We start from the raw sequence: 27,670 nt of genomic DNA on the forward strand, positions 1-27,670 counted from the left end.
TCAGAGCGCGCCACCTCCGATGGCGGAGGAGTGGGCTGCCGTTGTCCCGCTTATTTACAGACGGCCGACCCGAGGAAAAACAGCCTCTTGGCGTGCCCTCCAAACTGAGTACACACCAGCAGCAGCAGCAGCAGACAGAGAAAGTGTTTACCGAGCCCCCTTCACTGCCTTGACGGCTATTTTTATTTTTTGCACAGAAGTGCAAAAAAAAAAAAATGTATTGTATTAATAAAATCAAAGAAAATCCCAGTGTAACAATGGAAATATTTATTCTTAGATTTTTTTTCTTGGTTTTCTCGATTCACTTGTTTTTCTTTTTTACTTTACTTTAAATAAATAAAACCCAGTTGGAGAATCAGCGCAGGAGCAGCAATTATCTTCCTCAAATGCGGCTTCCTCCCCGTATCTTTCTATTATCAGCCAAAGTTTTGAAGAAGTTATTGCGCTTTGATGCCACCTTCCATAAGAACAGCGAGAAGCAACTCAAATTGGGAAAAGGGGGGGAAAGAAAAAAAAAAACAGTTCTAACCTCAAGAGTGATGATATCGAGCTTGTTGATTGAAACAATTTTGGACCCAATCAAATTCCAACCAATCGTCTCCTTTTTTTTATTATTATTTGTTTCTGTCCGTAATCTGGAGCACTGGGTGGAAAAGTCACGGCTGATGTGATTTGGTTGTTATTATCTTGATGGTGAGGGCCGCAGTTCTCTGGAGTAATTACCGACCGCGCGTCTGATTGACCCGCACCGCAAAAACCCATTAGATGAAGAGTGCACCCAAACAATAGCAGACCGCTGGGACCTGAACGCACCGCAGAGCGGCCGCTGTGGCTGCAAGAGGAGGAGGAGAAGGAGGAGGAGGAGGAGGAGGAGGAGATCGACGGCACCGACTCTGACTGAGTGCACGCACAACACACACTCACACACACACACAAAAAGGGGGCGAATTGTCAGAATGTGCAGTTCAAGATGGTTTTGCAATGGATTTACTGACATTGAATGTGGAGGTTTTTCCTGCAGTGACATGGGAGCTCATTCAAAATGATCTACAACACCTGGTCAGATGTGCAACCATAGAAATAATTTCTTTCAAGTCAGTTTGTTACTCCACATTTTTTTATTTCAACTGCAATCATTTTATATATGTGTGTGTGTGTGTGTGTGTGTGTGTGTGTGTGTGTGTGTGTATATATATATATATGTATATATATATATATGTATATATATATATATATATATATATATATATATATATATATATATATATATATATATATATATATATGTGTGTGTGTGTGTGTGTGTGTGTTTGTGTGAATATATATGTATGTATATGTATATGCATGTATATATATATATATATATGTATGCATATATATATATATATATATATATATATACACACACACACACACACACACACTGAGAGTTTTCATATGAAATATATTTTTATATGAAAAAAACGTAGATGTATCTTCTCAATACATAAAATAATCCCACTTTGATTTTCCAAAAAAACATTAATTTGATATATTGTTTTGATGCAGTTTCTTCATTTGTGTTATGATGAAAGCAGTTTTTCTCTCCCGTGTGCTGGAAAAATAAGAGGTCACTGTGCTGCTGTCAGTATATTGTAAGACTTGAGTACATTTTCTGCAAAAATCAGAAAAACAATAAGCGCCAATTTGAAGAAAGCGTGTACACAAGGCACACAGACACACACACACACGTGCACGCACTCGTGCGTGCGCACCACACATTTGTTGCCAGGAAAAAGAAAAGAAAAAAAAAAAGACACCCACATACTCCATTTAAGTCGAGTTTCATCTTAAAGAGCTGCAGAGCAACTTAGGGGGAAAGACAAGTTGGGCGGTAATTGAGACGAGGAAGCCTGGGAGAAACACTGATTCCAATGATGCGTTGCCTTCAAACCGCGTGCAGGGGTTTTTGGTATTTCTAAATAGCTGTCTGTTAGGGATGATTCCATGAAAGGTGTCTGCATTGACAACAGTGGAGATGACAGAGGAAGTAGAAAGACTGGAAAATTCCACTGAAATGAAAGTGCCGCCGCCGCCGCCGCCGCTGCTCCCCCTGCGCTTCCAGCGCACAACTCCAGGTTTTTGGATTTTCCCCCCAATGGAAAAAAACAACTAATTCCAAAGTGACTGCCACCGTTTTCTTATGTGATAATTTGATTTCTTTTTTTTTTTTCCAACATCTACGACCGTGCAGTATTGACTGCTCAACGCAGGAGCAGGATTGCGATTAGAAGTCAGGTTATGGAGGAGTCAGGTTATATATAATAAAGAAAATAAAAATAACAAATGACTCCGGGTCAAGAAATGTATCAGATAACTAATCGCGCAAAAATAATCTTTTATTCTAATAAAGAAAGTCAGGCTAAAGTCTCTCATTCCTGTTGCGGGACGTACAGAGTGAGATCCACATCTTCAGGCAGAACCAGCTAATCAAAGCTTTGTAATCTGAAAAAGACTGGGCGCTTTCGCAAGATACCTTACTGCACGGGGGGGGGGGGAGTGGGGAGTGGGGGGGGGGGAGAGAAAGAAAGAGGGAGCTTTCTTTTTAATCCTTTTGAAAGGTCTGTCTTTTGTCACTTTTTTAATCTTGGGTGAGAAATTTGCTTCTATTCCCAGAAGCACACGGGAAAAGTACAAAGGTACATCTTAACTTTATGCAAAGTGGCCCGGCTTTTTAAAAACACCGCGCATCCCGTCAGACGCTGTGACGGAGGTGCTGCCGTCTTGTCAAAAACACAGGGTTTTTTCTCCCCACCCGCCTTTATTGACATGGATAGTCGAAAGGAGGTGGGGGTGGGGGGGGTGGGAATATTCTTCTTTAGCCATCAAAATGTAATTACGTATGCATGCATAACAATTCGCATCAGATATGTTAATCAGTTTGGCATAATCCTCCTGGCAGCAAATTATATTTATTTAATTATAGCAAATGCAGGGATCCTTCTTTTGTGAGAAAAACTTCTGTCGAGCATTTTCTACGAATGAGCACGTGCTTGCGTGTGCCCGTGTGTGTACATTTTCTTACTTAACGTTATGAAGTCCACATTTTTTGGGAAATTTAAGTGATCTTTCTTCGCACAAAGCATCCACCAGTGGATTTTATTTCCCCCCCCCCTTTCTTCTTTCAAACGCATGCATTCATTCTAAAGTCCGTTTTTAAAAAGACAAACAAATCACAGTCATCCAGAGCGCTAAATACACATTTCCATGCCCTCCAACTCTCCTCCGCGCATTTCTTTTTATTCATTTTTTTTTTTTTTTTTTTTTGCCTGTGCAAAGCGCGATACAAGGACAGGCGCAAATTTATGTGGCGCCTGGAACGCTGAAAAATGTAAACAGTTCATTAGATGGGAAATAAAAGGCATAAAAGTACCCAGGGGCAGAGTGTAATGAGGGGCCCTGAAGTTTCTCCGCGGAGCCTTTTCCCTTCCACTCTGCCGAGCTGCTCCACTTTCAGCCGCCGCACACGGCTGGTGGCGTGGCATGAGGAGTAATTAACCATATTCCGTGTACAATGGCGCGTTGCACGGGCTTTCTGAACCAGCGGGAGAGTGGCAGGGCCTTTTCCAAGTTTAGAACTCGCCACACTCGCATGCGGCTCCACGCGCTCGCCTCAAACTGGCAATTTGGTTCTTTCCAAATCTGTCAGCCTGCTAAATGAAAAGACAGTGGGACGAAAAAACACACACACACAAACGCGCAAGTTCATAAACTAGAACTTTAACGGGGGTGTAATGTGGACGCTTTTCTGCAGCTTTGATATCTTTGCAAAAAAGAAAAAAAAAAGGGAACGGTTTATAATAATCGAATACGGTAAAAAAAAGTTCAGCGACGCTGCAAACTTTAAAGGTTATCTCCGCTACTTCCTGTCCTTCCCCTGCTGCGACATATATCCTTTTTTTTTTTTTTTTTTTCCTTCCCTTCCTCCGGGTGATTCGTGGACCGGTGCCAGCAGGTCCCACTCCAGTCCCCGCCCCTCCACCCCCCCTGCCACCGCTGCCGCCACAAGTGGGGGCCAGAGGTGGAGCGACGCGGCGTGGCGTTAAAAGGAAGCCGAGACCTTTAAGCAGGCGCAAGTATCACAACAGCTCCTTAAATAATGCATCGCTGCTCGGCGGGAGGGTTTAACGTGCGCAGACAGACGCGAGCAGCTGCCACAAAGGAGAAAAAAAACACACACACACACACACACACACACACACACACACACACACAGAGTCTTGACATCTCCTTTAAAAACAAACAGAAAATCAGACTGGGCTGTTCAATTAAGGAAGTGCTCCCGCTTTTTTTTTTGTTGTTGTTGTAATGCATTTGATATATTATCAGTCGCCGGTAAAACACAATGGGGACCGTCACAGGAGGGTGTCATTTGTGCCTTTGTTTGACTGTGCTACTTTGGTGCCATCGACTCCTCCACTTCTGACTGCTCGGTGGCGCTTTGTGTGAGCGCACGCACGCGCGCCCGCGCACGCACACACACACGCACACACAAACACACTCTCACACACACACATACACAGACGCAAGCGGGGCTGCGGTGCAAGGAATAAAAAAAACGACAGAGGCTTCCTCGAGCGCTCGCATTCCCGGCAAACACAGCCGCCACCTCTTTGCAAAAAGAGAGAGAGAGAGAGAGAGAGAGAGAGAGAGAGAGAGAGAGTGAGAGAGAGGGAGAGGGAGGGATGTGCGTACAAGCGCCCCCATATGCGAAACGGTAGCCTGGTGTGTGTTCTCTCCCCCTAATAGAAGTGTAGCAGTGGCATAGAAGCCAGAGCCTCAGATAACAGCGTGAGGCCTCTCATTAGCTCACAGGTTGTTGCTTTGGTGGCACACGCGCACTCACACACACACACACACACAGACACACGCGCGCATTAACGCACACGGAGCACGCACTGCATTGTGCTATAAGCTTTCGTAGAAAAAAAAAGAAACTGAAGGAGTCTTGAGGAAGAAGAAGAAGAAGAAGAAGAAAAAGACGAAGAAGAAGTTGTCGAAAAACACAGTGAGGTGTTCAAAAAAAAAAAACAGTGCGCGCTGCGTATGTGTGCACACCTGCGTACCTGCTATAGGTGTGCAGGAGGCGGCAAAAGTTCTCTACCGGCAAAAGCAGCTTAAAAAAAAAATATGCTAAGCGTCTAGAAAAAGAAAGGACATGAAAATGAAAAAAAGGCACGGGGGTGCAAGAGGAGTGCAGCTTATTAGCCGCGGTGTCTCGCCGCCTCGTAAATGAACGGCTCGTGTGAGTTTGAATGCTGTAACTCCGTCACGCAGGACGCCGTGCGTTGGCTCGTGTTGTTTTAATGCTGCACGACAGGTAAACAGGTTTCCACCTCAGGAGGCGGTGGGTGGGGGGTGGGGGAAGAAGGGGGTGTGGAGCATCTTTCACTGGTGGGTGGGGGCAGGGGGAGGGGGGCGGGGGTGGATATTATTCTGATAAAGGGGGGCCTTTCATGCTTGTACCTCTGTAATACCGGTGGTGTATTTCCCTGCCAAAGTCATTTCTGCGGCTAAGTACAGCCGAGATCAGTCAATAAGCCTAACGACTGTACCCCGAGAAGAGAGAGGGCCGAGAGGCTGCGAGAGAAGAGAGGAGGAGGAGGTGTGTGTGTGGGGGGGGGGGTTGCAAGTGAACTCCAAACAAAGGAGAAAATTTCGAGGAGGGCTTTGATTGAAGACGCGCCATATACTTTTTGAAAGGCCAAGGGATCACCTCTCGACGGTTATTTCTTTAAGGCATGAGGGCCCGATTAAACCCAATATTAAAATATGGAGGCGCTTCTAATGAAAAATCAAAGGGCCTTGTTTCCCCTCCCACCCTCCTCCTCCTCCTTCTCCTCCTCCTGCCATCCTTCCATCTTTCCTTCCCTCCTCGGTCGGCGTTCTCGGTTCGTTCAGGTTTCTTTTCTCTTTTTTTCTCCCATTTCGCCCAGGGTGGTGCGGGAAGGGGACAGATAGAGAGAGAGAGAGAGAGAGGGAGAGAGAGAGGGAGAGAGAGAGACAGGCGAAAGGAAGAGGAAGAGAGGTGGGGAGGGGAAAAAAAGAAGCGTGAGAGCAAAAGAAAGAGCAGGAAGAGAGAAAACGGGCGAGGTAGGTAGGGTTACAGAGATGAGGGAGCGAGGTGCTGCCGGTGCTGCCGGTGCTGCCAGTGCAGAGCAGCAGGCAGACAGCAGCGGGTTGGAGGAGTAAATCAATAGAGCAGAGCCGTTGGGGAGGCGGGCAGCCGGGGCAGGGAGCTGGGAGAGAGGAGAGGAGGATGAGGAGGAGAGGAGGAGGAGAGGGGGAACCGGCGCTGGGGCTGGGGCTCCGATCACAACGCTGGCTTCTGGCGTGCAGTGGGGAATAAAGTGGGCCTCCCCGGGTCAGCACCAGAGAAAAAGGTGAGATTAGACGAAAGTGGAGGAGGGATTTTTTCACAGAGAGGAGGCGGCTGGGGGAGGCAGGGGGGGCGGTGGAGGCGGAGGTGGTGGAGGCGGTGGTGGTGTCGGAGGATGACGAGGGGAGAGGAGTGTGTTTGTGTGTGTGTGTGTGTGTGTGTGTGTGTGTGTGTGCATCGCAGGATACCTGGCAAGCCAGGGACCAAGCGGCCCATTAGCCTGTGGCTACCTACATATGGTTCAGTGAACCCTCTGCTGAGAGCAGCTCCTCTCCGATCAGTCTGCCCGGCTGTTTTCAAGAAAGAACTACCTTCACTTTTAACCCTTTCCCTGCTTTGGAAAAGGGGTTCGCTTCCTGACCTCCATTTATGATTCATCCTTGTTTGATGTCTATTCTTGGAGTGTTATCTAAAATTGAAAAATGTAATGTATAAAAAAAAAAAAAAAAAAAGGCTAGACACAAAGGGAGAGGAATGAGGCCCACTGAGCGTGTGTGCGTGTCAGTGGACACGTACGGACGACAATCTCCTTCAGCGCCGTTTGCCTTTTCTCTTTTTTTTTTTCCCCCTCTCTTTTTTTTTTTCTTCTCCCGTAACGTGACCATTGTGGCGGCTGAATGGGCGGCCTTATTAGCATGAGAATGCGGCAGCACATATAGAGAGACTCAACCAGATCATTATCTCTACATATTTATGTACACTTTGTTATTTCACAAGCCGGAACTCATTCAAATGCTGATGAGGCCGGTCCGCCGCCACCGCCACCGCCGCCACCGCCGCCGCCCCTCCACCCAAAGCCCCTTCCAACATGTGCCCCGCTGAACTCCTCCGTGCGTGCGGGCACCGGTCTCTCCTCGCCAGTCTGCAGGGTTTGCACTGGAATTTAAGACGAAAGGCCGGAGGCCGCGGGGAAGACCCGCTCACGCCTCCTAATCTGATTTGAAGACTACAGAGGAGCCAGCGTGCCATCTTTCAAGCAGGCACCGTACGGCGGGAGCCCGACAACCCAAAGAAAAAGACCAAACATGGATCCGCTCTCTTGAAGAAAAGAAAAAAACCAGAGGGGAAAAAAGATGAATAGGTGCCGTCGTGAGGGGAGCGACGACGATGACGTTTAACTTAATTGATTGTTTCGAAAAGGCGGCAGAAACATTCTTTCACCCCTTTTAAAAAATATTTGGCCATTTAATATAAGCCTTTAATTGACAGAATAGGTCGAGTTTATACGGATCACATTGGAATAAAAACATAGAAAAACACACAAAAAAAACCTGCATGAAAAGTTGAGACGACGCAGAACAAACAAGCCCTCTAACAGCGATTGTGGGAGGGGGTTAAAAAGCAAAGAGTTTAGTCTCACTGCAGGAGTGGCTTGATGCGCTAATGGCGGCCAAGCTTCGGAATAATTGAAAAAAAAAAAAAAAAAAGAGGAGGTAATTCATCTTCCACAATGTAATTCTGATCAAGGCCGCAGCCAGATTCCACTGCGGGCTTCAAAAAGAGCGGCGAGAAGGCAAAACTGTTGGTCGCTGAGAGCAGACGGGGAGAAAAAAAAAACGACAAAAAAGACACAATCCCCTTCATTTCTAGCAGGCTGCCTCATTAGAAACACTTAGGATGAGAGGAGGAAACTGGGTTTAATTGTGTGTCTGCGGGCGCGGGGACGAGGACGGCGCGGGTCTGCGGGGGGGGGGGGTTAAAACATTTGTAAACACACGGCTTCGCGCCTTAAGAAACGGCAACGTAAAGAAACGCCGACTCCATCCATCCCTCCATCCATCCACCCATCCATCCCCTCTCTCACTCCTGCTTTAGAGTCCCCCCTTATTAAAAAGCAAGAGCCACAACCCTAAAAACACAGAGGAATAAAAAAAAAACACATGGAAAAAAAAAAAACACAGAGTGGATGATTCATAATATATTTCATAAATACTTTATAAATTCGCCTCGCCATACTTAAGCCGGTCGTGTGCCAAAAAAAAAAAAAAAGTCACCTATTCTAGTACCCGCTTGTCAGCACATCACTGGGGAGTGGGTGTCACATGTCACTTCTGGTTTACACTGCGTGGGACAGGCACAGAAATAAGGAGGGAGGGAGGGAGGGAGGGGGGAAGGGAGGGCAGGGGGGAGAACAGACAGAAAAGTAGAGGGGAGGTGGAGATGGGGAGGAGAGAGGAGGAGGAGGAGGAGGAGGAGGAGGAGGGGGTGGGGGTGTTATCATATCATCGCCCCCACCCCCCTTATTATCTTTGGCCCCCACTTATTCCAGTCACTCAATCACACAAGCCCCGAGGACAGCCAGCCAGCCAGCCAGCGAGGGGGACCTGGGAGGCCGTCGGCTTCCCGTGGCAGCCGCAGCCAGACGAGCGTCTGAAAGCTATACTGATCGCTGTCAGCGAGCGAGCGAGCGTGCGTGTGTGTGCGTGCGTGTGTAGGGGACTTCGGAGGGGCAGCGGGGAGATAAGCGGAGAGAGGAAACGATCGCACGAAAAGATAAGGGTCGAATTTGCACACTGACAAACAAAAAAAAAAAGAAAAAAAAAAAACAAACAAAAAACAACTGCTCCTGCTCCGGGCGTAATGCAGATAGATGCCTTCCACCACGCAGACAGACAGACAGGCAGACAGACAGACAGGAAGACGGACAGACAGACGGACGGACACGCGCGCCACCGTAAAGACACAGGGAGGCCGCGCAGGAGCCGCTGATCTGCTTACAAATTAGCGGCGTCACGTGCACGGTGTGTTGCGCGTTGTGCGTTGCGTGTTGCGTGTCTGCCGGGCGACTGCTGACAAGAACTCATCTTGTTAACAACAATAAACTGGACGAGGATGACAGGAGGGCAAGTGACCCACACGCACCGCCCATTAGTTTCCCTTCCGGGACACCTGTCAAACCTGCGAAACCACCGTCAGGTAAAAAAATAAGAATAAAATGAAATAATAATCATAAGTCACACTCAGATTTCAGGCCTTTCCCAGATCAGAAAATCTTGTCTCGTTCTTATTGTGGTAGATAAAATTCCAAATTTCATAAATTAGAAAAGGCGCCACCACACATGGAGGTGTTGTCATCCTGTAAACATCTCTCTCTCTCTCTCTCTCTCTCTCTCTCTCTCTCTCTCTCTCTCTCTCTCTCTCTCTCTCTCTCTCTCTCCTGACAAACACAATCTCTCGTCCTTCCTGCCTTGGACGCCGTCCTTCAACCCGCGTCTGACCCGCTGTTGCCGTCACGCCATCAAACACGACGCAAAGAACAACGACGAGAAAATAAAAATAAATAAATAAATGAATGAATGAATGAAAAAAGATTGCAACCGGAGCAACAAAAGGCTAATCCGCAAACGAATCCCATCTCGGTGGCCATAAAGAGGACATGCGAAAAGCCTCGGCCGCCGCAAATCCACAAAAGGGGCTGGAGGAGGACGACGGCGCCGCACGCAACAACTCACCAGCCGAGAGGCAGATCTGTCTGTTTACATTGTAAATCTGCGCCGAGCTCAGAGGAAATAGGGGAGAAATCCCTGTCCATTGATGGCATCCCTCTTTTTAAAAAGCAGTTACGAGCGATTAAGACTTTGGGGAGGCATTGATGAGTTTTGTTAAGCGACAAACTATGAGAGTTTGGGGGGAGGAGTTAAAAAAAAAAAAAGAAGAAATCTGCGTTTGGCCCCGCTGTGTTCAATAAACGCAAGCGCGCGGAGGCAACCTAAGGCGATTTGGAGTGTTTAACAGCCGACGACCGTCGCTCTGTCATGTCGTCTGTTTGTAGAAGTGGCTGCTGAGGAGGACAAGGGCCAAACAACAACAGCAACCCTTCAAGATGGATTACAACCAGGCTAATTCCTCATCATTAGCACTCCGCTTCTGGCATGGAGCGCGCACACACACACACACACACACACACACACACACACACACACACACACACACACACACACACACACACACACACACACACACACACACAGCGCGAAACCAAAAAAAAATCTGCCGTCAACAAACTCAACTTAATTATCGGCATCTGAGTTTAGAAAATAAAGAAAAGCGTGAAAGAAAAAAAAATGCACTTGTGACGGCGGAGTTTTTGAGGACTTCCACACGATCGACTTTGCAAACTCTTCTCTCGCTACTTGCGACGAAGTTTATGGTTACGACGTGATGGGAGGGAAACCTTGGACTGCCCGTGACCACTGGTTTGAAGAAGAAGAAGAAGAAGAAGAAGAAGAAGAAGAAGAAGAAATCATTCTTCACAGCTTTTAATGTGCATCTATAAGAGTTGTACGCGGACCTTCATGCAACACGCAATGTATCAGCATACCTAGAGTGGAGAGCACACATCCCAGCAATGAGCTCTGACCTCCGACAGAGAGCCTCCACACAGGGAGGACGGCGGATATTTTAAAGCGGTTCAAAAGCAGTGCGGAATGAGAGGGAGGGGGGTAGCGGGGGTAAATAAAATGAAACAAAAATGTCAATTCATTAGCAATGGTAAACCAGTCGTGGATGACCCGCAGATGCGCGGCAGCAAATAGCTGTGGGGTGTGGAATGAGGAGGAGGAGGAGAGGCTTCCTGGAGAAGCTGCTTCATCCTGGCAGCCGAGGCTCGGCGCCCGGGCCGCCGCCGCCGCCTTTCAAAGTCAAATGTCACTCATTAATTCGTCTGCGAGTCAATTTATTCCGATACTTGGGGACCAAACGAGGAAAGGCGAGTTACAGAAGTTTGAGGAGGCCTGAGGTGCGTTCACACTTGATACATATCCAATTTGATCATCAACCCATGTGGGTATTTTTTTTCTTCTCTACTTTTTATTTTTGTTTCTGTCGCTTTTTTTGTTCTCTTTCTTACATTCGACTTGCCGGCTCCCGGTTTGCTATACGACTGAAGGCTGCATTTCAGTGCATCTCCAGAAGGTCAGAACACATATGAAATTCATACACACGTATTCTTAAATAATCACAATCAATGTATTTTCTATTGTGGAACAATTTGGTGTTATTAAAATTCTTCACTGGGCAGCAAAGGCCTTTTTTTTCTAACCGTATCACCGTTTGCTTTTTATGATCTTAAGGTAATTTACTATTTGAACACATCCTCCTTTCACACTCGGTCTCGATTTGTAAGCCTCATAGAAACGGTTCAGCAATGATACGTTGGGTCTTTTTTTCCTTCTTTTCCTTCTTCTCCTTCTTCTCCTCCTCCCCTAAATCAAAATGAACGCTGCGGTAATAAAAGGACGGGCTTGATGGTCCTTGGCCGAACGACAGGAGCTTCCCATTCAGAGTCGGCATTAATCAAACTTCCTCACGCCGAAGAATCGAGAGAAAAAACGCCTTGACCACGGCGGGCGCCGCTTCCCCACTTGTGGCGGAGTGAGGTGAAGTAGGCGAACAAGGAAAAGTGCCGACGGCGGATATGTAACGACTCTCAATTAACCTTTAACGGAGTCAAGGATCCTGGAACACAAAGCCTCTCACATTTGAACCGGAGCTGCTTTTGTTAGCGAAAACGCACTTACCCGCACGCACGCACGCACGCACGCACGCACGCACGCACGCACGCACGCACGGCGGCTATTTTAAAGGTAAACTCTCAGAAGAGACTAAAGGGTGGGGAGATATTGGCAGGAGCGGAGAAGGTCTGAAGGATTCATTTGGGCTGAAGAAAATGAAGATGATACAATGAAATGTTGACAGCAATATTTCAAAACGGACGTCCCTCTTTCTCGAGGGCACTTCTTCATCCACGCTCTGTTCGGCCCGCCTTAATTAACTCTTAGGATAATGACCAGGCCACATAAAATACACAAAGTCCGGAGCTCCAGACTACTACAAGGCGCTTTGTAATGAATGGGCCTTTTTACACAAGGACGTTTTTGGGTGACAATGTATTTTTTTTTTCCCCCAACATCTTTAACAAAGCAAAACGGATGAGGTCAGTCTCAATAATAAGTGGAAGGATTTATCACGGCGAGTCCACTCATCACATCAGAGAAGCAAAGTAATTGGTAAATGGTTGCCCGGCGTTGTCCGCGCGCGCGTTTCGGGCCATTCTTAGTGCAATACCGCCACCTGCTGCTCGAAACTGTCAACGGCGGGCCGGTGACAGAAGTCCATCCAACTGTGGGATGTAAAAATGTAAAACAGAGAAAGGAAAAATAAAAAAAAAGTTGTGCAAACTGTTTTATGGCATTCTGAAGTAAAACGTTGAAAAGAGTGGCAACGCTTTTTGACGTGTTTGAAGTTGACGTGCGTTTGAGAAATATTGTTGTGATGTTTTGGGAAGAAGAAAAACATACCGAACTGTAACTGCAACTGTAGTTTCTTTCAAAATCGTGGTTCAACTCAGAAGATTTACACTTTATTAATCACGTCCAGCCGGAGCTTACGGCACAAAATGGGACACCTCGGAAAAAGTCAAGAAAGGGAGAGAGAGAGAGAGGCTTTGATTTTGGGGGAGGGAAAAAAGAAGTAACGACAACACAGAAGACACCAAGCAAGCGCCAGCTTCCAGGACTGTGGAGAGAGAAAAAAAAGGGAAGAGGGAAAAAAAACACCCCCTGAACTCGGAGCCGCCGCCGCCGCCGCCGCCGCCGCCACCGCCGCCGCCACCGCCACCGCCGCCTCGCGACAGCATGTGACATGTGATCATGCTCACGTCGGAGGTATCACACATTTACAATTACCGCCGTATATAATTCGACAGGCATCCTCGAAAAATAAATTTGGCCTGCGAGTTTTGCGACAGCAGACATCTGCTGCTGCTGCTCCGCCTCCCACCCCCACCCACCAGCCAACCCTACTGGGACGGACCAAACATGGCCCTTTTGAAGACGCTGTTTAGCTGATAGATTCCATTAAATTAAGCTCGTGCGAGGCCTCTCCCTCTCCTGATCAAAGCCTGCGCTAAGAGCCGGGCCGCCCTGCCTCCCGTGATTCGGCTCCATCAAACGGGATTTTTTTTTTTGTTGTTGTCCCCCCCCCTTCAAATGAAATACATAAATAAATAAATAAGAATGACCTGGTCTTGCTGGTCAAGCTGCCCACCCATTTGCTGCAAGCCGGCACCTTTAAAGACCCCTGCTGCAAACCTCCATTATCACAATGACGCCGCTGAGCCCGGGCAACAAAGCTCCGTCTCTGTCTCACACACACATACACACACACACACACCTCTGGGATGCCCATTTGATAAGTCGTCTTCCTGGATGAAATGGCCGGGTTAGCGAGGTCGACGCTGGCCCTGTCTGGAAACGGAGGAGGAATGAGGTTTCAAGCTGGCACACCGGCGGTAGGCGGACTTCAAACCGGGGGTGAGCGGGAGGATGAGAGAGCGGGTTAAGGGGGGAGACACCCGTGGGAGGCCGGTGGGTGGGTGGGTGGAGGTGGAGGAGGGGGAGGGTTGTGGCGAGGGGTCGAAGATGGGGATGCTGGCTGGTGCAGGGAGTGGAAGAAGCCTTGATATCCCAGGAAAGCACAACAAAGCCGCAGCTTTTTACATTCAAAAGAAGAGGAGATGGCCTCTTTCTGCGCCGCCCCCCCGCCGCCACACGCCTCCTCCTTTTGCTTTTTTTATTTATTTATTTTTCCCCGAGCAGTGTCATGTCCTCCCCGGGCCTGCAGGAAGCCAGAGGCCAAGTTCGGCTTTAACATTTGGCACATCTGAGACGCGGTCCGAGGGAGGGAGGGGGAGAGGGAAGGGCCGAGGTTCTCGCCGAGTGAGCGGCCGAGCGAGCGCTCGCGTCAAGTTTCAACCAGGAGGCCTTGTTGGCGTTGCGGGGAGGAGAGAGCGCAGTTGGAAAGGGACAAAACAAACAAACAAGCAAACAAAGGGAGCGAGCGAGCGAGCCGATGCATCAAAAGAGTGGTCAGTCACAAGAGTCACAAGCGGACCGCCCTTCATCCACCACCACCATGTCCAACCTGTGACCCTGACTTCACTACGGTGGTTTTGTTGGCACATGTGCACACAATTGCTTTTGTTGCAATTTTTGCACCAATATCAGTGAACAGCGGCTGTCAACAGCCACAGCAATAAGAGAAAGTCAGTGGAAGGAGCTGATCGAAACACACCAAAGTTAATCCAACTATTGGTTTTATCTAAGTATGTCTTGTAAATGACTTCATTGGGTTTTTTTTTTTCAACAATTAAGAACATCTATTCGGCTTCACACTGCATGAAGTGTAATAAAAACGAAAACTAACAGATTGATTGCATTATAGAACTGGTATAACAGATCTTCAACACAATTAGTTGAAATATCTTTCTCGCCACCGTTCCTTCAACATTGACACAAACACATCGGAGCAAAACCACTGCAGAGTCACAGATTGTCGTCATCTCAGGTTTATGTCCACTATGCACTGTATGAGCATGTATGAGTATGTGTATACCGCGGCTGCCAACGCTGTGAATTTCCCCATTGAGGGTTTAATAAAGGAAATATCTTATCTTATCTTATCTTATCTTATCACATATGTCCCCCTACAAAAAAAAAAGTTTGTGACTTGACATTACAGGCCTTAAAATGAACAAAAATATCCTGCACTTTATATTAGATACTAAGAAACAGCCAGAGGGAAACACTGAGGATTAAATACAAGCCGGTTTAAAGCCGTTTGCTTTGTTTGTGAGGGAGCAGTGGGGCTGTCATAATATCAGACATGAAATATTGATATCCACTGCTTTGTGTTTTAACTTATCAACAGTGGATGATACGGGAAATAGTAAGCGAAGGGTTGGCAACTACAAGGAAAAGGATCTGGGATTCTAGCTTCTTTCGTTTGGTACGAAGCTTTAATGATGATAACACTAATAATAAATTGATTAAAGTTGTTTTGTGGAAGGACTTTTCTGCCCAGCGGCTTAAGGCCAGCTGTCTTTATGATTCTGCTGTGTGAGCAACATCAAAAGTAATCTGAAATCAGTAAACAATAACAAACAAATTCAAAGTCAGTCAAGGCATGCATTTTGCAGGTGAAGCACCCGGACCAAACGCTTTTCACACTTTACGGCCGGATGAAGCGCAACGGAGCCAAATCTTAAATAACAAGCAATGGCAGTGTTATGTGTTGTTATTGATTTAACAGAAATACTTTGAGCATGAACATCTGTAGCCAACAACAGGGACCTAAATGCGAAGGGGGGACCCACAGGACCGGCTCGCTCATTAGGCTTTGACAGAGGAGAGAGATCAAGTGGAGCTGCGCAGTGATTTATGAATTACTAACCGAGGCCAGGTACTCCAGAAACAAACGCGCACCGGCGGCTCTCAACAGGCTTTTGCAAGAGTAAATAAATAAAGCAAAATAGAAACTCGCAGCACGGCGCGAGAGCTCCGCACTGGAGGCGAGTCTGAGCTTCAAGCTTCAAGCAGTTTGTGCACGAGCTCCGTCTGCAGGTTTGTCTGAGGGGGAGCAAAGTACTAGTAGGGTTTGAGAGGGTGACAACCACGCTGTCATATGCAGTCACCTTTTTCTGCAGTAAAAAAAAATAAATAAATGAGAATCTGACATTTGCAACTCGTCTTGCGATGAAATAGGATATAGTTTGTGTTTCTTTCACAAAACAAAACAAACCAACCGCGGGACTAGAGGTGGGAGTGGTGCTGCTGGAGTACTTACAAAGTCCTTCTCCAGCTTCTCCACTTCCTGCTTGTAGCTCTTCAGCCTGCTGTTGTGCATGGCTCGGCTCTGGATGGGGATCTCGCGCACCTCCAGGTCCATCTGCTCCAGCTGCACAGCACGTTTAAACCAAACAAACAGAAACACTCAAAATACTTTTTCTTTGCCCGGTAACTGTACGATATTTCATGAAGAAAAAAAAATCTAAATTTTGCAATTAGTGTCAACGTGAAGTAAGTCAAAATGTCGAGAATAAAGTCGAAAGGCTCTGCGCGTAAGTCTGGTGGAGTACTTCTGTTTTCGCCAGTTTCCTGATTACTGTTTTCGGCAAATGACTTTTAACTGTGGCTAGCTGGGTCAATCTACCATCCCTGCAGTTTACTCGCCAATTTCCACTTTATTTGCAACGACTTTAATTCGGCTTTATTCACGAAATTTCTTTCTTCTTTTTTTCTGTCCACTTTTTTTCCCACGAAATTTTGGCTTCATCCACGAAATGTAAACTTAAGACTCAAAAAATCTAATCTCCTTCCTGTGATAATTTTTTCTCTCTCTCTTCTTGTGGCCCTCAATACTCTCCACTGCCCCACGTGACAAGGCGTGCAAACGATAAACTTTCTGGAAGTGATCAACTTGAGCTGCATTAACTGTAAAATATTCCCAATGTCGATTGCATGAGAAACGGGGGGCGGTGAGAATGCGGTGGCGGCGGCGGCGCTCGCACTCTTCACTCAGCGGCGATGAAAGGCGTGACAGGAGACGGCTGCGGCTCCGGCGAACGCACGCGAGGGGAGCCTCCCGTGTCACCCCGAGTGAAGTGAGGGAGCATTTGATGCGTGGCGAGACAGGTCTCCGGCGGTGGCGGAGACTAATCAGCGTGACATAACGAGACGGAAGCGACAACAATTTGTCTCTGTCGGGTGACTCTGCTCGTTTTTTTTTTTTTTGTTTGTTTGTTTGTTTTGTTTTTTTTTCCGTATGCGTGCGTATGTCTGTACGTATGTATGTATGTGTGTGTCTTTTTTTTTTTTTTTGCTTTTTTTTTTTTTTTTTTTTAAATGGCAACACGACGACTCCCGCCCACCTCGAGATAATGGCTTGAAATGTGTCAGAGGGGTGTCACTTAAAAGCGCATTACTAGAAAGTGATCATGTGAGCAGCAGCAGGAGGAGGCGGCGGCGGCGGCGGCGGGAAAAACCCCTCCGCGCTGCCACACGTGCGTCTGCACGGTGTCATGTCACCGGCAGGCGGAACACAGGTGCGGTTGTCTCGTGCCAGTGCAAATTGTCTCCTGCCTCACTTTGCACAAATTCATTATTTAGGAAATGGGAAGAGGAGGGGAAATTACTGATCAAAGACGTACCAACTCTCTGACTTCTTCAAGCTGTTTGTCGACATTTAGAACCAGCTGTGTCTTCTCCTCTGAAAGAGAGGGAGGGAGGGAGGGAGAGGGTTGAAAAAAAACAGGGAACATATTGATCAGCCGACAGAGGAACAGCACTTCATGACAACAGACCCGACTCCCCCGCAACAACGGGGGAGAGAGTGAGTGGGGGGGTGGGGGTGGGGGCGGTGGGGGACGAGGAGGAGAGAAAAGAGGCCGGGAGAAAACAACACACGAGGACACATTTGAAGATATATTTACACATTCTCTGTACACGAGGAGCCAACATTTGATGTCTCGTAGTTATTGGCGTCTACGAGGCCTTTGTTGGGTTTTGTTTTGTTTTTTTTGTTACCTCTTCCTTTCTTTCCTGTTGAGGAGCGGTGAGACACCTCGTGCCAACTCAAAGGGAAGGGAGGTGTCAGCTTTGCTCACTTGCCAGAAGTCTGAAGTCCCACTCAGAATGACTAACGCGCTGCTCGGCGGCGCCTCACCCCCGGTGGCTGCTGCTCCTCCACGTTTACCCATTGAAACTCATTACGACTTGCGAGGCTTTTTTTTTTTTTTTCGAGGGCGCGATGCCGCGCGCGCTGCTCTTCCCGCCGCCTTTATTTCAGGCAACACACACCTCGTCGAATTTTGTGAGATCTGGGGGAAAAAATTGGCTTTGTTGCGGAATTTAGCTCTTTGAACCGCACCTTAGTTGCTACCACGCCGCATCGAGTGTTTAGAATAGTGACGGTGAAATACACAAGCACAATGCTTAATTTAAAATATACCAAATCTCCTTTTTGTGCTGTATAAAACAAGTCACATTATACAGCATTTAATCTGAATGCACTTGAGGCTACAGGGACAACTCCGAAATCCACAATGCACATATTTGCGTACGTAAAGATGTTTTGTAATTGTATTCGACTTTTGGCCATTTTCCATTCTTTAGTGCAGCCGAATGTTGATTTTTTTTTTTCAACTCTAATCTCCATCCATTCATTGAGTTCCTGCACGTCCTCGGCAGCACTGAACCTCGATTAAGCAAAATAGAATCAGAATGATTAAACCCAAGTGTCACTGTTTTGTGGACTACGTCAGTTGTTCAAGTCGGTCCAGAATATTGCAGCCAGATTATGTCCATCTTGGTTTGTTGTTTTTTTTTTGTTGCAGCGAATGTATCTGGGGATTTGCTCCCTGCACCACCCAATCAGGAGAATGTGCACGTTAGATTAAGTGTTAATAGATTTTTCTCTTGTTTTAACGTTATCTTGTGGGAGGAATGGAGCCCCTCAACAGCGCGTGCGCACACACACACACACACACACACACACACACACACACACACACACACACACACACACACACACACACACACACACACACACACACACACACACACACACACACACACACAGAAGAATATTCAGAGATGTTCTGCGTGGCCTCAGAAGTCAGACACTGATAAGAATGCAGACTGGATTTGGAATGAACCATCATGATGTGAGACATCAGAATCCTGCACAACAAAGCAGCAGTGGACATCTGACTCGATATATTTTATTATTTTACCCAAAAAGGTCTTTTGTGAAACTATCTTAAGTCCTGCGGATGCTCCCGTCACTGTCACATTATCACAGACAACTTCTGCTAAATAAGGAACAGAAATCATCATTAGCATTATTCATGTATTCAGCTGGGGAATAGGGAGACTATTAGACCAAATCAAATAGACATTTGACTAATAGAGAGGCTGACAAAACTAAAAATGCCACCGCAGTACAAGAAGGTGAATGTAAATCAATGTGTATTTCTGTGAAAACTTCAAAACTCATCTCAAACGTGTCTGGTCACCTCGTGTTTCTTCAGCATTGAAGTAACGGATAAAAATACCACAAACACCTGCTCCCTTTTTCAGGCAGGGCCAACATCATCTCTTGCAAGTCTTCCGAGTTTACTTTTAAAAACCCAGTCCAAGACCGAAGCTTAGGCAGTAAACAGCAAGCGGCGATTTCCTGAGAGGAGAAACGGTGATCTCTTGAAAAAGCTCAAGGCCACAGCTAGAGCACTGGAAACTTGGATTGATATTAGCTGAGACTCTACAGCCTGTAGATGGATGGACAGAGTGACGGGCAGACTGACGGATAAATGGATGGTTGGATGGACGGACGGACGGACGGACGGACGGGAACCTTTGCAAACACGTTGTAAACAAGGAACAGTTTTGTTGAAATGAGTTGAAATAATCAGCAGTCAATATCTCATTTCAAAAACTCAAAAGGCAAAATATTTCCGTGCACACGATGATGAGCTGAGTGTTACTCAGTGGTTTATTAAAAGCGCATCAAGTAACACTATTATTTTATTTATTTGGTTATTTTAACTCACCAACTAATGATTAAATACCACATACAAGCAATGTTACTGATCGTGTCAACCTCGGTTTTCCAATCTCCAACTTGAGCTCAAATTCTTATTCCTATTTTATTCCAATCCTGTTTTCCCTATTTCCTTCAAACAGATCCCTGTAAGTGCAAATCCATCACAAACATTTACAAATTGTTTGCAATATTCTACACATTGTTTAAATTAAAATAGATTTGGTGCAACAGGAGAAAAACTGTTTCCCGCCCACTGATATATTGCATCCCAAAGAAGAGGCAAACAGGCATAAGAGAGGGAAAACGAGAAGAGCTTAATGAGAAGGGAGGGAATTGAGATTCAGTTGCGAGCCATTCTGCCAGTGGCAGCGGACACACAACTACTTGTGGTTGTAATGCGTTTCCCGCCTTTGTACATATTCATACGGGTTTACTCCGACACAGTCAACAGATGGCGAGAGGAAGCAATGTGGAATTACACAGTGGAATGGGCTGCAATGAATCTTCAAAGATGCCAATTCCAAACCACAAACGTTCAGTCGGGCGGGTATTTACGTGAGAGGAAATGGTTCCTTGAAAAACGCCACCGGGCGAAGCGGTGTGCAAAAAGAGGCAGAAATGTTCCAAGTGGAGGTTGGATGCAGTTTTGAGCAAATCAAAAGAGAACGCAAACAAACAACAGCGGTAGTCACAAAACCATTGTGGAGAGCACAATTTAGACGGAACTGTGTTGAATTGAGTCTGCTCGCCAAAAGTTTATGGCAACATTTTTGGAATAGAATTTTGATTATTTCAGTTAAAGCCACTCACAAAACGGCAAAACATTGGCATAATAATCCATCCATCCATTTTCCACACGCACTTGGTCCTGCACTCAGGTAGCAGGGGTCTGCTGGAGCCTCTCCCAGCTGTCAGAGAGCGAAGGCATATCGCCAGTTCATCGCAGGGACACATAGAGACATAAACAATCTTTCGCTCTCACACACACACACACACCTCCGGTTAATTCAAAGTCTCCAATTCACCTCATATGCATGTTTTTGGACTGTGGGAGGAAGCCAGAGCACCCAGAGAGAACCCACGCAGACACAGGGGGAACATGAATTGAACGGAATCGAACCCACAACCTTCTTGCTGTGAGGCGACTGTTAGCTTGAGTGTTTTTTTGCCATTGTTCCATTCCAGTTATGATTTGCTAGTATATGGTGACACAGATGCAAAACGCAACCTCGGGCAAATGATAAATAAGGCTTTCCAAAATACTATTCATGGCCAACTGTCTACAAAACCCTTGAAAATTGTTCTTAGAAATGAGGAACACGTCTAGCAAGGGACAACATGATGCGTTTTAGGCTGCTTTAGAAAATATTTTAAAAAGAAAAAAAGAAACTACTGAAATGAACTCCTCGGGGGGGGGGGGGCGGGGGGGGGGGGTGTACAGTCCAGTCACGCAATAAATAAACCATACTGGTAAACTTTGCAGAAAAAGTCATTTTTGACCTTGATGTAAAAGACTGTAGCTTATAATCATAAACAACTTTTTGTTTTGTTAGCTAAAGACGAAACTGAAAAGGTAAGTGTATAATTGTTCTCATCTGAACGCTTCTGAATACCCTTCTGCTTTGAAATGATACTTGGATAAACCACATGATGAAAGTGAGCGTGTAAATAAAATCCACACTATTAAACACAATATTAAACTACGAGATCTACTCCCATGTTCAGTTAGACAAAAAATGTGCTGTTAATACAGCCAGGCAAAGTGCCTTTGTTGCATAGCATCTACTTCTATAATGCACACAAGCACCAGCAACACATTCTTGAAATTGAAGCTCAGAGGGTTTACATTTAAGCGTTACATTTCATTCTTCTGGCAAATGATGAACTAAACAAATAACGAGCGCCAGAAACCATTGTGGGCAGCACAATTTATGAAGACAGGGCCGTCTTTCTAAATTGTGCCTTTTCAGACTAAGACTAAGTCTGAAGACTGTATCATAACAGATTACATTATGATGGTGAATTTATATTTTGCAAAGGCTAATCTCGTTAAATCCAGGGTCAACATTCTCTATGTGAATACCACATTTGGAGCAACTTTGGTACTCCATTGCAGCATTATAATTTGACAAACGTTTAGCCAGAACTATGATAACAAGGGAGCCAAAATATTCCAACTTTAGCACCACAATGAATACATCCAGAATCTAGAATGTTATTTTTAATTGTGTCCGTGTCTTTTTGCCTGTCAAACGCCGAGCTACTTAGGGGTGATGGGTACTGTCACAGTTTGATTGGCTACATAAACGCAGCGCGACCTTTGCTGCACTACTTAAAGCAACAAACTACTAAATGTATCTCATGAGAAAATGAGTAATACATGAATCGAAGACCCAGTCATACTATTCCACCGTTATGTAGCTCCCTCAGCTGTGTGAATCCCAGCGGACTAATGTGCGACGCCTAGCCCATGTCAGCGTAGCCTCAGCTAATAAACAGTACTTGTCTTACCTCCACTTAGTTTGGGAATTCTACCAATTTTGTTGGTTACTTCTGCCGTAATCGTTCCAAAGTCCTGCTCGTAGGCCTCAAAGTCTGAAGACATTTTTCACAATTTAGGTTTAAAACAGGTGGATTTCCACTTGTACAGTTAGCTCCGGGTAATAACAACAATCGAGACGAGTCGCTTCCTTGAGTTGCAGCAAAACACGTCCGGTGGGAAACTGAATTTTGTTATTACGGCAAAGACAAATGTTTCAGCTTTAAAAACATACTTAACGCTTATTTTTAATTAGCTTGTACGAGTATATTGGTTTTTAATGTCGTTCAACTTTTTAGTGAAAATTTATTTCTGTAAAAGTGGCAATCGACGTTTTAAGATACACGTCCATAGCCATTTTTTCCTGTCACATCCGGAGAAAGGTTCCCACAGAAGAAATTGAAGAAAAATACAAGGAAGTGACCAAGTCATTGGCTTAAAGTGACAGCTTTTTGTCTATTCACAGAAATCATGATTGCCTGCAAACCGGTAAGCTTTACGGTCGTGATTCTTCATGTTAGAGTTTCATATTTTATGGCATCAAGCCAACCTGATACATTTATGTCATGCTTGGGAACCTGGATACGCCAGCTAATGCTAACTACAGTTAGCTTTTGACGTTAAGGCAAAACCGAAGAAATGCCACTGACATCTTCGGAATCGCATGTGCAGGGCTGCTCCTCTTTTTGCCACTTGGAATCCTAAACGGATATCCTCTGAACGGACACTAATTATATATGTTGCTTTCCATGGCGGGTCTTGGCGAGAATTAGCTAGCTTAGTGACATGAGCTAATTAGTGAGTTTAGAGGTGCGTCGCTGTAGTTTGTGTGTTGTTGTTCTTTTTCTAACGCGGTACGCTTGTATGTCAAATGTTGAATGTGTAATATTTTCTACCTGTGCTATTAAAGTAATCGTAGTAGCGGACTGATTTACAAAACAAAGTAATATCATCTTACATACAGCCGCACTCTTTAAAAATCACCTGCTGAATCAACGGCCACCTTTATCTTTCCCATAAATACTTTTGATTAACAACTTTAGAAAGAAAGTTTTATATCTGATATCAGCTGATAAAAAAGTTCATGTCCTCAATCTGGAAAGCTGGAAATTGATTGCGACTGAGTCTACGTGATTAAAGTTATTTGTTTATATGTTACTCTTGAAAAAAAAATGTAACATAGGTTATGACGTGAACGTTACCACCGTTAATAACAGATGAATTTCTGAGGCCTCGTTTACATGAAGACGACATTTAAAAAAAAAAAAAAAAAAAAAAACACCATATTCGGAAACGCTTTCGGGGGAAAAACGCTTACGATAAGCCTTGTTCATAAATATCCGCATTTACACAAAAACACTGGAAATTACAGTGTCTGTTACTCGGGGCTATGTCGTTCCTGCCAACGTCATAGCAGCAGCCAAGAAAGTCACAGTTATGCAGCAATAGGACAGAATGAAGTAAATGTAGTTTGTATGTGTTTGTTTTAGGATAACACTGAACTGTCTCTCTTTATGTCTTCTAGATGGGGGATTTGAGAGTGTCACAAGGATAATGCGCAAGATTGTGCAGAAGGCGGGCAGCGTAGGATGCCACTTGTTGCCTGTGCATGGAAATATGGAAAGCAGAAAGCCCCAGTGACCCAAGGCCAGACCTGCTCCTGGGTCCTTAGAGAACAAGAAAGAATATGTTCTCAGTCTTTTATAGTGACTTTGCAAGATAGCACTGGCCAAAAGTGACACATTAAACTTGACTTCTACATTTCATGATCCGTTTTGCCTAAATATTAGTAAAACCTGAGGCCGGAACATGAACTTCTTGTCAGCTTTTGTAACGTTCGAGAACCTCCATGAGGTCCGGAGATTGTGCCACTGGGGTCCGATTATAGCACTGTCTGTCATTGCTATATGTTCCACCATGGCGATTTTGGACTCAATCATTTGGTACTGGCCGCTTGACACTACAGGGGGCAGCATCAACTTTCTTATGCTCATCAACTGGACTGTCCTGATCCTTTACAACTACTTCAATGCAATGTTTGTAGGGCCTGGATACATTCCTCTCGGCTGGAAACCGGTAGGTATATAAAATGTTGATTTGCTGTGAAATTGCTGCTTAGTGTCTGAAGGATTGACACCTTTTTTGTTTTTTATTTATGTATTTGTCCCAAAACAGGAGAATCAGCGTGATACCCAGTACCTGCAGTACTGCAGAGTGTGCCAAGGGTACAAGGCCCCCAGATCTCATCACTGTCGCAAGTGTAACAGGTAACCTTAGTTATTACCATAGTACAAGGGTTTTATGTCTCATTTGAAATATCCAAGGAGTGTAAATCCTGAGCTACATAATGTTAATATACTTGCTCTAGTATTTACTAGCAAACTCTCATGCATCATGTGAAAAGACTTCCTTCTTGGCCTCTCCTCTTCAGATGCGTGATGAAGATGGACCATCACTGCCCTTGGATCAACAACTGCTGTGGACATACAAACCACGCCTACTTCACCAGTTTCCTATTGCTGGCCCCATTGGGCTGCTCACATGCTGCCATCATCTTTATTATGACTATGTACACGCAGCTCTACGAAAGGGTGAGTCCGAACCACAGTCATCTGCATAATACAGTTGTTGGTATATTGTGTTAACAAAATCCCATTTACACTGGTTTTGACACAAATAACAAGCTTCTTTTTTTCCCTCTCTCTGCAGATATCATTTGGCTGGAGCACCGTAAAGATTGACATGAGTGCCGTGCACCAGTTTCAGCCCATTATGCCCTTCAGCGTACCCGCCTTTGCTGCTACGCTCTTTGCCTTAGGCTTGGCACTGGGCACCACTATTGCTGTTGGCATGCTTTTCTTTATACAGGTACGTGACCTTCAAGAAATTCTTTTTCCGAGTTAACGAAATTAAGTTTGACAAACATCACATCTGACTGTTGATACTCCTTTTTTCAGATGAAAGTAATTTTGCGAAACAAGACCTCGATCGAGTCCTGGATCGAGGAAAAGGTGCCAACACTGATTTATATAGCCACGCACTTGTTCCAAATGCTGATCACCACTCTCTCACGTACCTTTTTTAACGCAAACTTTCACATTTCTCATTCCTCTCCCCACTTTCCACCAAGGCCAAAGACAGAATACAGCACTACCAAACAGGGGAGGAGTTTATTTTCCCCTACGACCTCGGCAGCCGTTGGATGAACTTCAAGCAAGTTTTTACGTGGTCAGGGACGCCCACGGGGGACGGGCTTGAATGGCCCGTCCATCCCAAGTGCCACCAGCACACCTTAACAGTATGTTTGCTCTCTCTGAGTTTGTTGATGAGATTGAATTAAGGAGGGGGGGAAACTCTCTTAATTTAACAGAGGTTTAACCGTCAAGCACCAGTAGCTTTAATCATCTTATTCTTCTCTAAACAGATTGAGCAACTGAAGCAGAAAGCTGATAAACGAGTGAGAAGTGTAAGTACCTGCCAAAATTGAAGGTCGGCCAATTAAAGAGAATCAGAGGCAGACCTTTATAAATACTGGCTTGTGGTTTAACATGGACTCTGTCGGAAATTGTTATTTCACTTGGTACCTGGTTAGAAGCTCATCCGTCCTGTCGCTTTTCCTTTGGTCAGAGACGTAAAATCATCTTTGCCTCTTCCAGCAGGTGCAGTATCGGGCAGTGGAGGACTACAGTGGAGCCTGCTGCCCTGTGAGCAAAGGTCTCCAAACATTCTTCAGGACGCCCTGCACCGAGGAGCCGAGGATCCCCCTCAACAAGGGTGACACTATTCTGGCCACACGTGGCACCAAGTGAGTTTGTCGAGGTTGGAAGCAATACAATCACACATCTGTAAAGATCATTAGCATTCATTTAAATGACACAAAATTAACTTGATTTTCTCTTCCTTAGATGGTGGATGTACGGAGACAAAGTTTTGAATGAGCAGGAAGCGATAGGTGCGTTGACTTGCTTGAGGCGCTGACTTAAAATATGCAGTAGTTCAAAAATAAGTGTTCTTCCTGTCTTTTTCCCCCCCAGCGGGAGAGCGCGTGAGGGGCTGGTTCCCGAGGCGATGCGTGGAGAAGTGCCATTACGACACGGCTGCCAGTGAAAACACCAGCGATAAGAAAGTTAATTAAAATAGCCGAGGAGGCCGTATGTAGAGCAGGGGAGTTAAACTGAGCAAAAGGTGTGCGTGTGCACGTGTATGTCCTTATTCATAAAACCAACACCCAATGAAGATGTCATGCCTGACGCTGCAGGCTCACAATCAGTAGTTTTCTACTCAACAACGACTAAAGGTTGTCACTCATCATTTCAAAACTGTTCATTTTTGTTTTATTTTGTTTGGGGGTGAGGGGGCATGTTACATTGGTCATAGATATTTGCTGTTAATTATTGTCTTACAGTGGACTGCAGAGTGTTAATGTGTCCATGAGATCAGTTTGACTCCTCTGACCAAAGGTCAAACCCAGCATTGAGTCTTAATTTCCAAGAATCGCCGCCAGGCTTCAATGTAACTGCATTGTGATTTACACAACTTTTTACTTGAAGCTGCTGTTGTTTTTACATGTGTTGATGTCCTTCTTTGCTAATTATGCAATGCCTCAGCCCCGTCAACCCCAGGGCTACGTCATGCAACTCTTTCTACTGTATGGAGATTAAATTTTATTTCATTTTGTAAAAAAAAAATTAATAAAGTGTTGGCCTTGATGTATAAATTGATTATTTAAAAAGATCAAATCCTTTGTGGGTGTTCTTTCTATACAATGCCACTTTGTGAGAACAAAACAAGATGATGTATTAGAAGTTGTGTTCTAAAAGTCACTGCTATTCAGAACCTTTTGAATTGTATAGTGTTACACAAAAAGTACAAATGATATAAAAGAAATGCAAAAATAGATTGATTTATTTTTATTTTTTCAACTAATTCAACTACTGGTTAAGCTCAACTATCTTAAACCTAATAGTAAGAAAACATTCTCTTATTGAATTGTTTTTGACACATAACCTTACAACCATGTTGCTTATGGTAAAATGCTTTTTCTCAAGTTGGAAACTGCGTTTTACTGGTTGCAGTGGCCTCTACAATCTATTTCAGCTTTTTAAAGGTTCAAAGTGAACTACAACCCATTGGATAGAAAACCCATGACTGAAAACCGAAAAGTCAGTTTTAGGCACAAATAACCTTCCTGTGTCGACGTGCTGAAATCAATTTTTGGCACGCTGAAACCGTCTTAGGCCAAGCTAAAAACTGCATGACGATGGTTGTACTGACCCTTTAAAGCTATTTCAGCAGGTAAAAGGCACTGAGAAACCTCCAACCTGTCAGATACT

General features: G+C 45.3%; 2 protein-coding genes across 9 annotated transcripts in view; one reads left to right on the top strand and one right to left on the bottom strand.

Annotated features, from left to right (window-relative positions):
* The window catches only part of vti1a (vesicle transport through interaction with t-SNAREs 1A), a 125,767-nt gene extending 103,254 nt beyond the window's left edge, over positions 1–22,513 (bottom strand). For 2 of the 7 annotated variants that reach the window (XM_076016225.1, XM_076016221.1), the window contains exons 1-3: positions 22,310–22,510; positions 17,406–17,464; positions 16,043–16,153 (exon numbers count right to left, since the gene is read on the bottom strand). In XM_076016225.1, the coding sequence (XP_075872340.1) occupies positions 16,043–16,153; positions 17,406–17,464; positions 22,310–22,403 (264 nt within the window). In that variant the 5' untranslated portion in view covers positions 22,404–22,510. Of the gene's footprint in view, positions 1–16,042; positions 16,154–17,405; positions 17,465–22,309 lie in introns of all 7 variants that reach the window. The other 5 variants (XM_076016222.1, XM_076016218.1, XM_076016223.1 and 2 more) reach the window with 5 other exon arrangements.
* A 201-nt stretch (positions 22,514–22,714) lies between these two features.
* On the top strand, positions 22,715–27,025 carry zdhhc6 (zDHHC palmitoyltransferase 6). Of its 2 annotated transcripts, none has more exons than XM_076016215.1 (11): positions 22,715–22,826; positions 23,863–24,413; positions 24,513–24,604; positions 24,769–24,928; positions 25,047–25,205; positions 25,295–25,348; positions 25,468–25,635; positions 25,762–25,803; positions 25,994–26,142; positions 26,243–26,289; positions 26,372–27,025. In XM_076016215.1, the coding sequence occupies exons 2-11, from the start codon at positions 24,147–24,149 to the stop codon at positions 26,470–26,472; spliced, it is 1,239 nt and encodes a 412-aa protein (XP_075872330.1). In that variant the 5' UTR covers positions 22,715–22,826; positions 23,863–24,146; the 3' UTR covers positions 26,473–27,025. The 2 variants fall into 2 exon arrangements, with proteins under 2 accessions (XP_075872330.1, XP_075872331.1); XM_076016216.1 differs by having other exon boundaries at positions 25,997–26,142.
* Positions 27,026–27,670: the final 645 nt, after the last annotated feature.

This window comes from Nelusetta ayraudi, unplaced genomic scaffold, assembly GCF_046127955.1.
Source record: "Nelusetta ayraudi isolate G7.1 ecotype Tasmania unplaced genomic scaffold, CSIRO-AGI_Nayr_v1 ptg000220l, whole genome shotgun sequence".
Lineage (NCBI taxonomy): Eukaryota > Metazoa > Chordata > Actinopteri > Tetraodontiformes > Monacanthidae > Nelusetta > Nelusetta ayraudi.

What these genes read in the sequence shown, in the direction of transcription:
- zdhhc6 (XM_076016215.1), top strand. Translation starts at nt 24,147, where the DNA reads ATGAACTTCTTGTCAGCTTTTGTAACGTTCGAGAACCTCCATGAGGTC. An exon ending in TTCCTCTCGGCTGGAAACCG is followed by an intron (nt 24,414 to 24,512) that starts GTAGGTATATAA and finishes GTCCCAAAACAG; the next exon opens with GAGAATCAGCGTGATACCCA. An exon ending in AGTCCTGGATCGAGGAAAAG is followed by an intron (nt 25,349 to 25,467) that starts GTGCCAACACTG and finishes CTTTCCACCAAG; the next exon opens with GCCAAAGACAGAATACAGCA.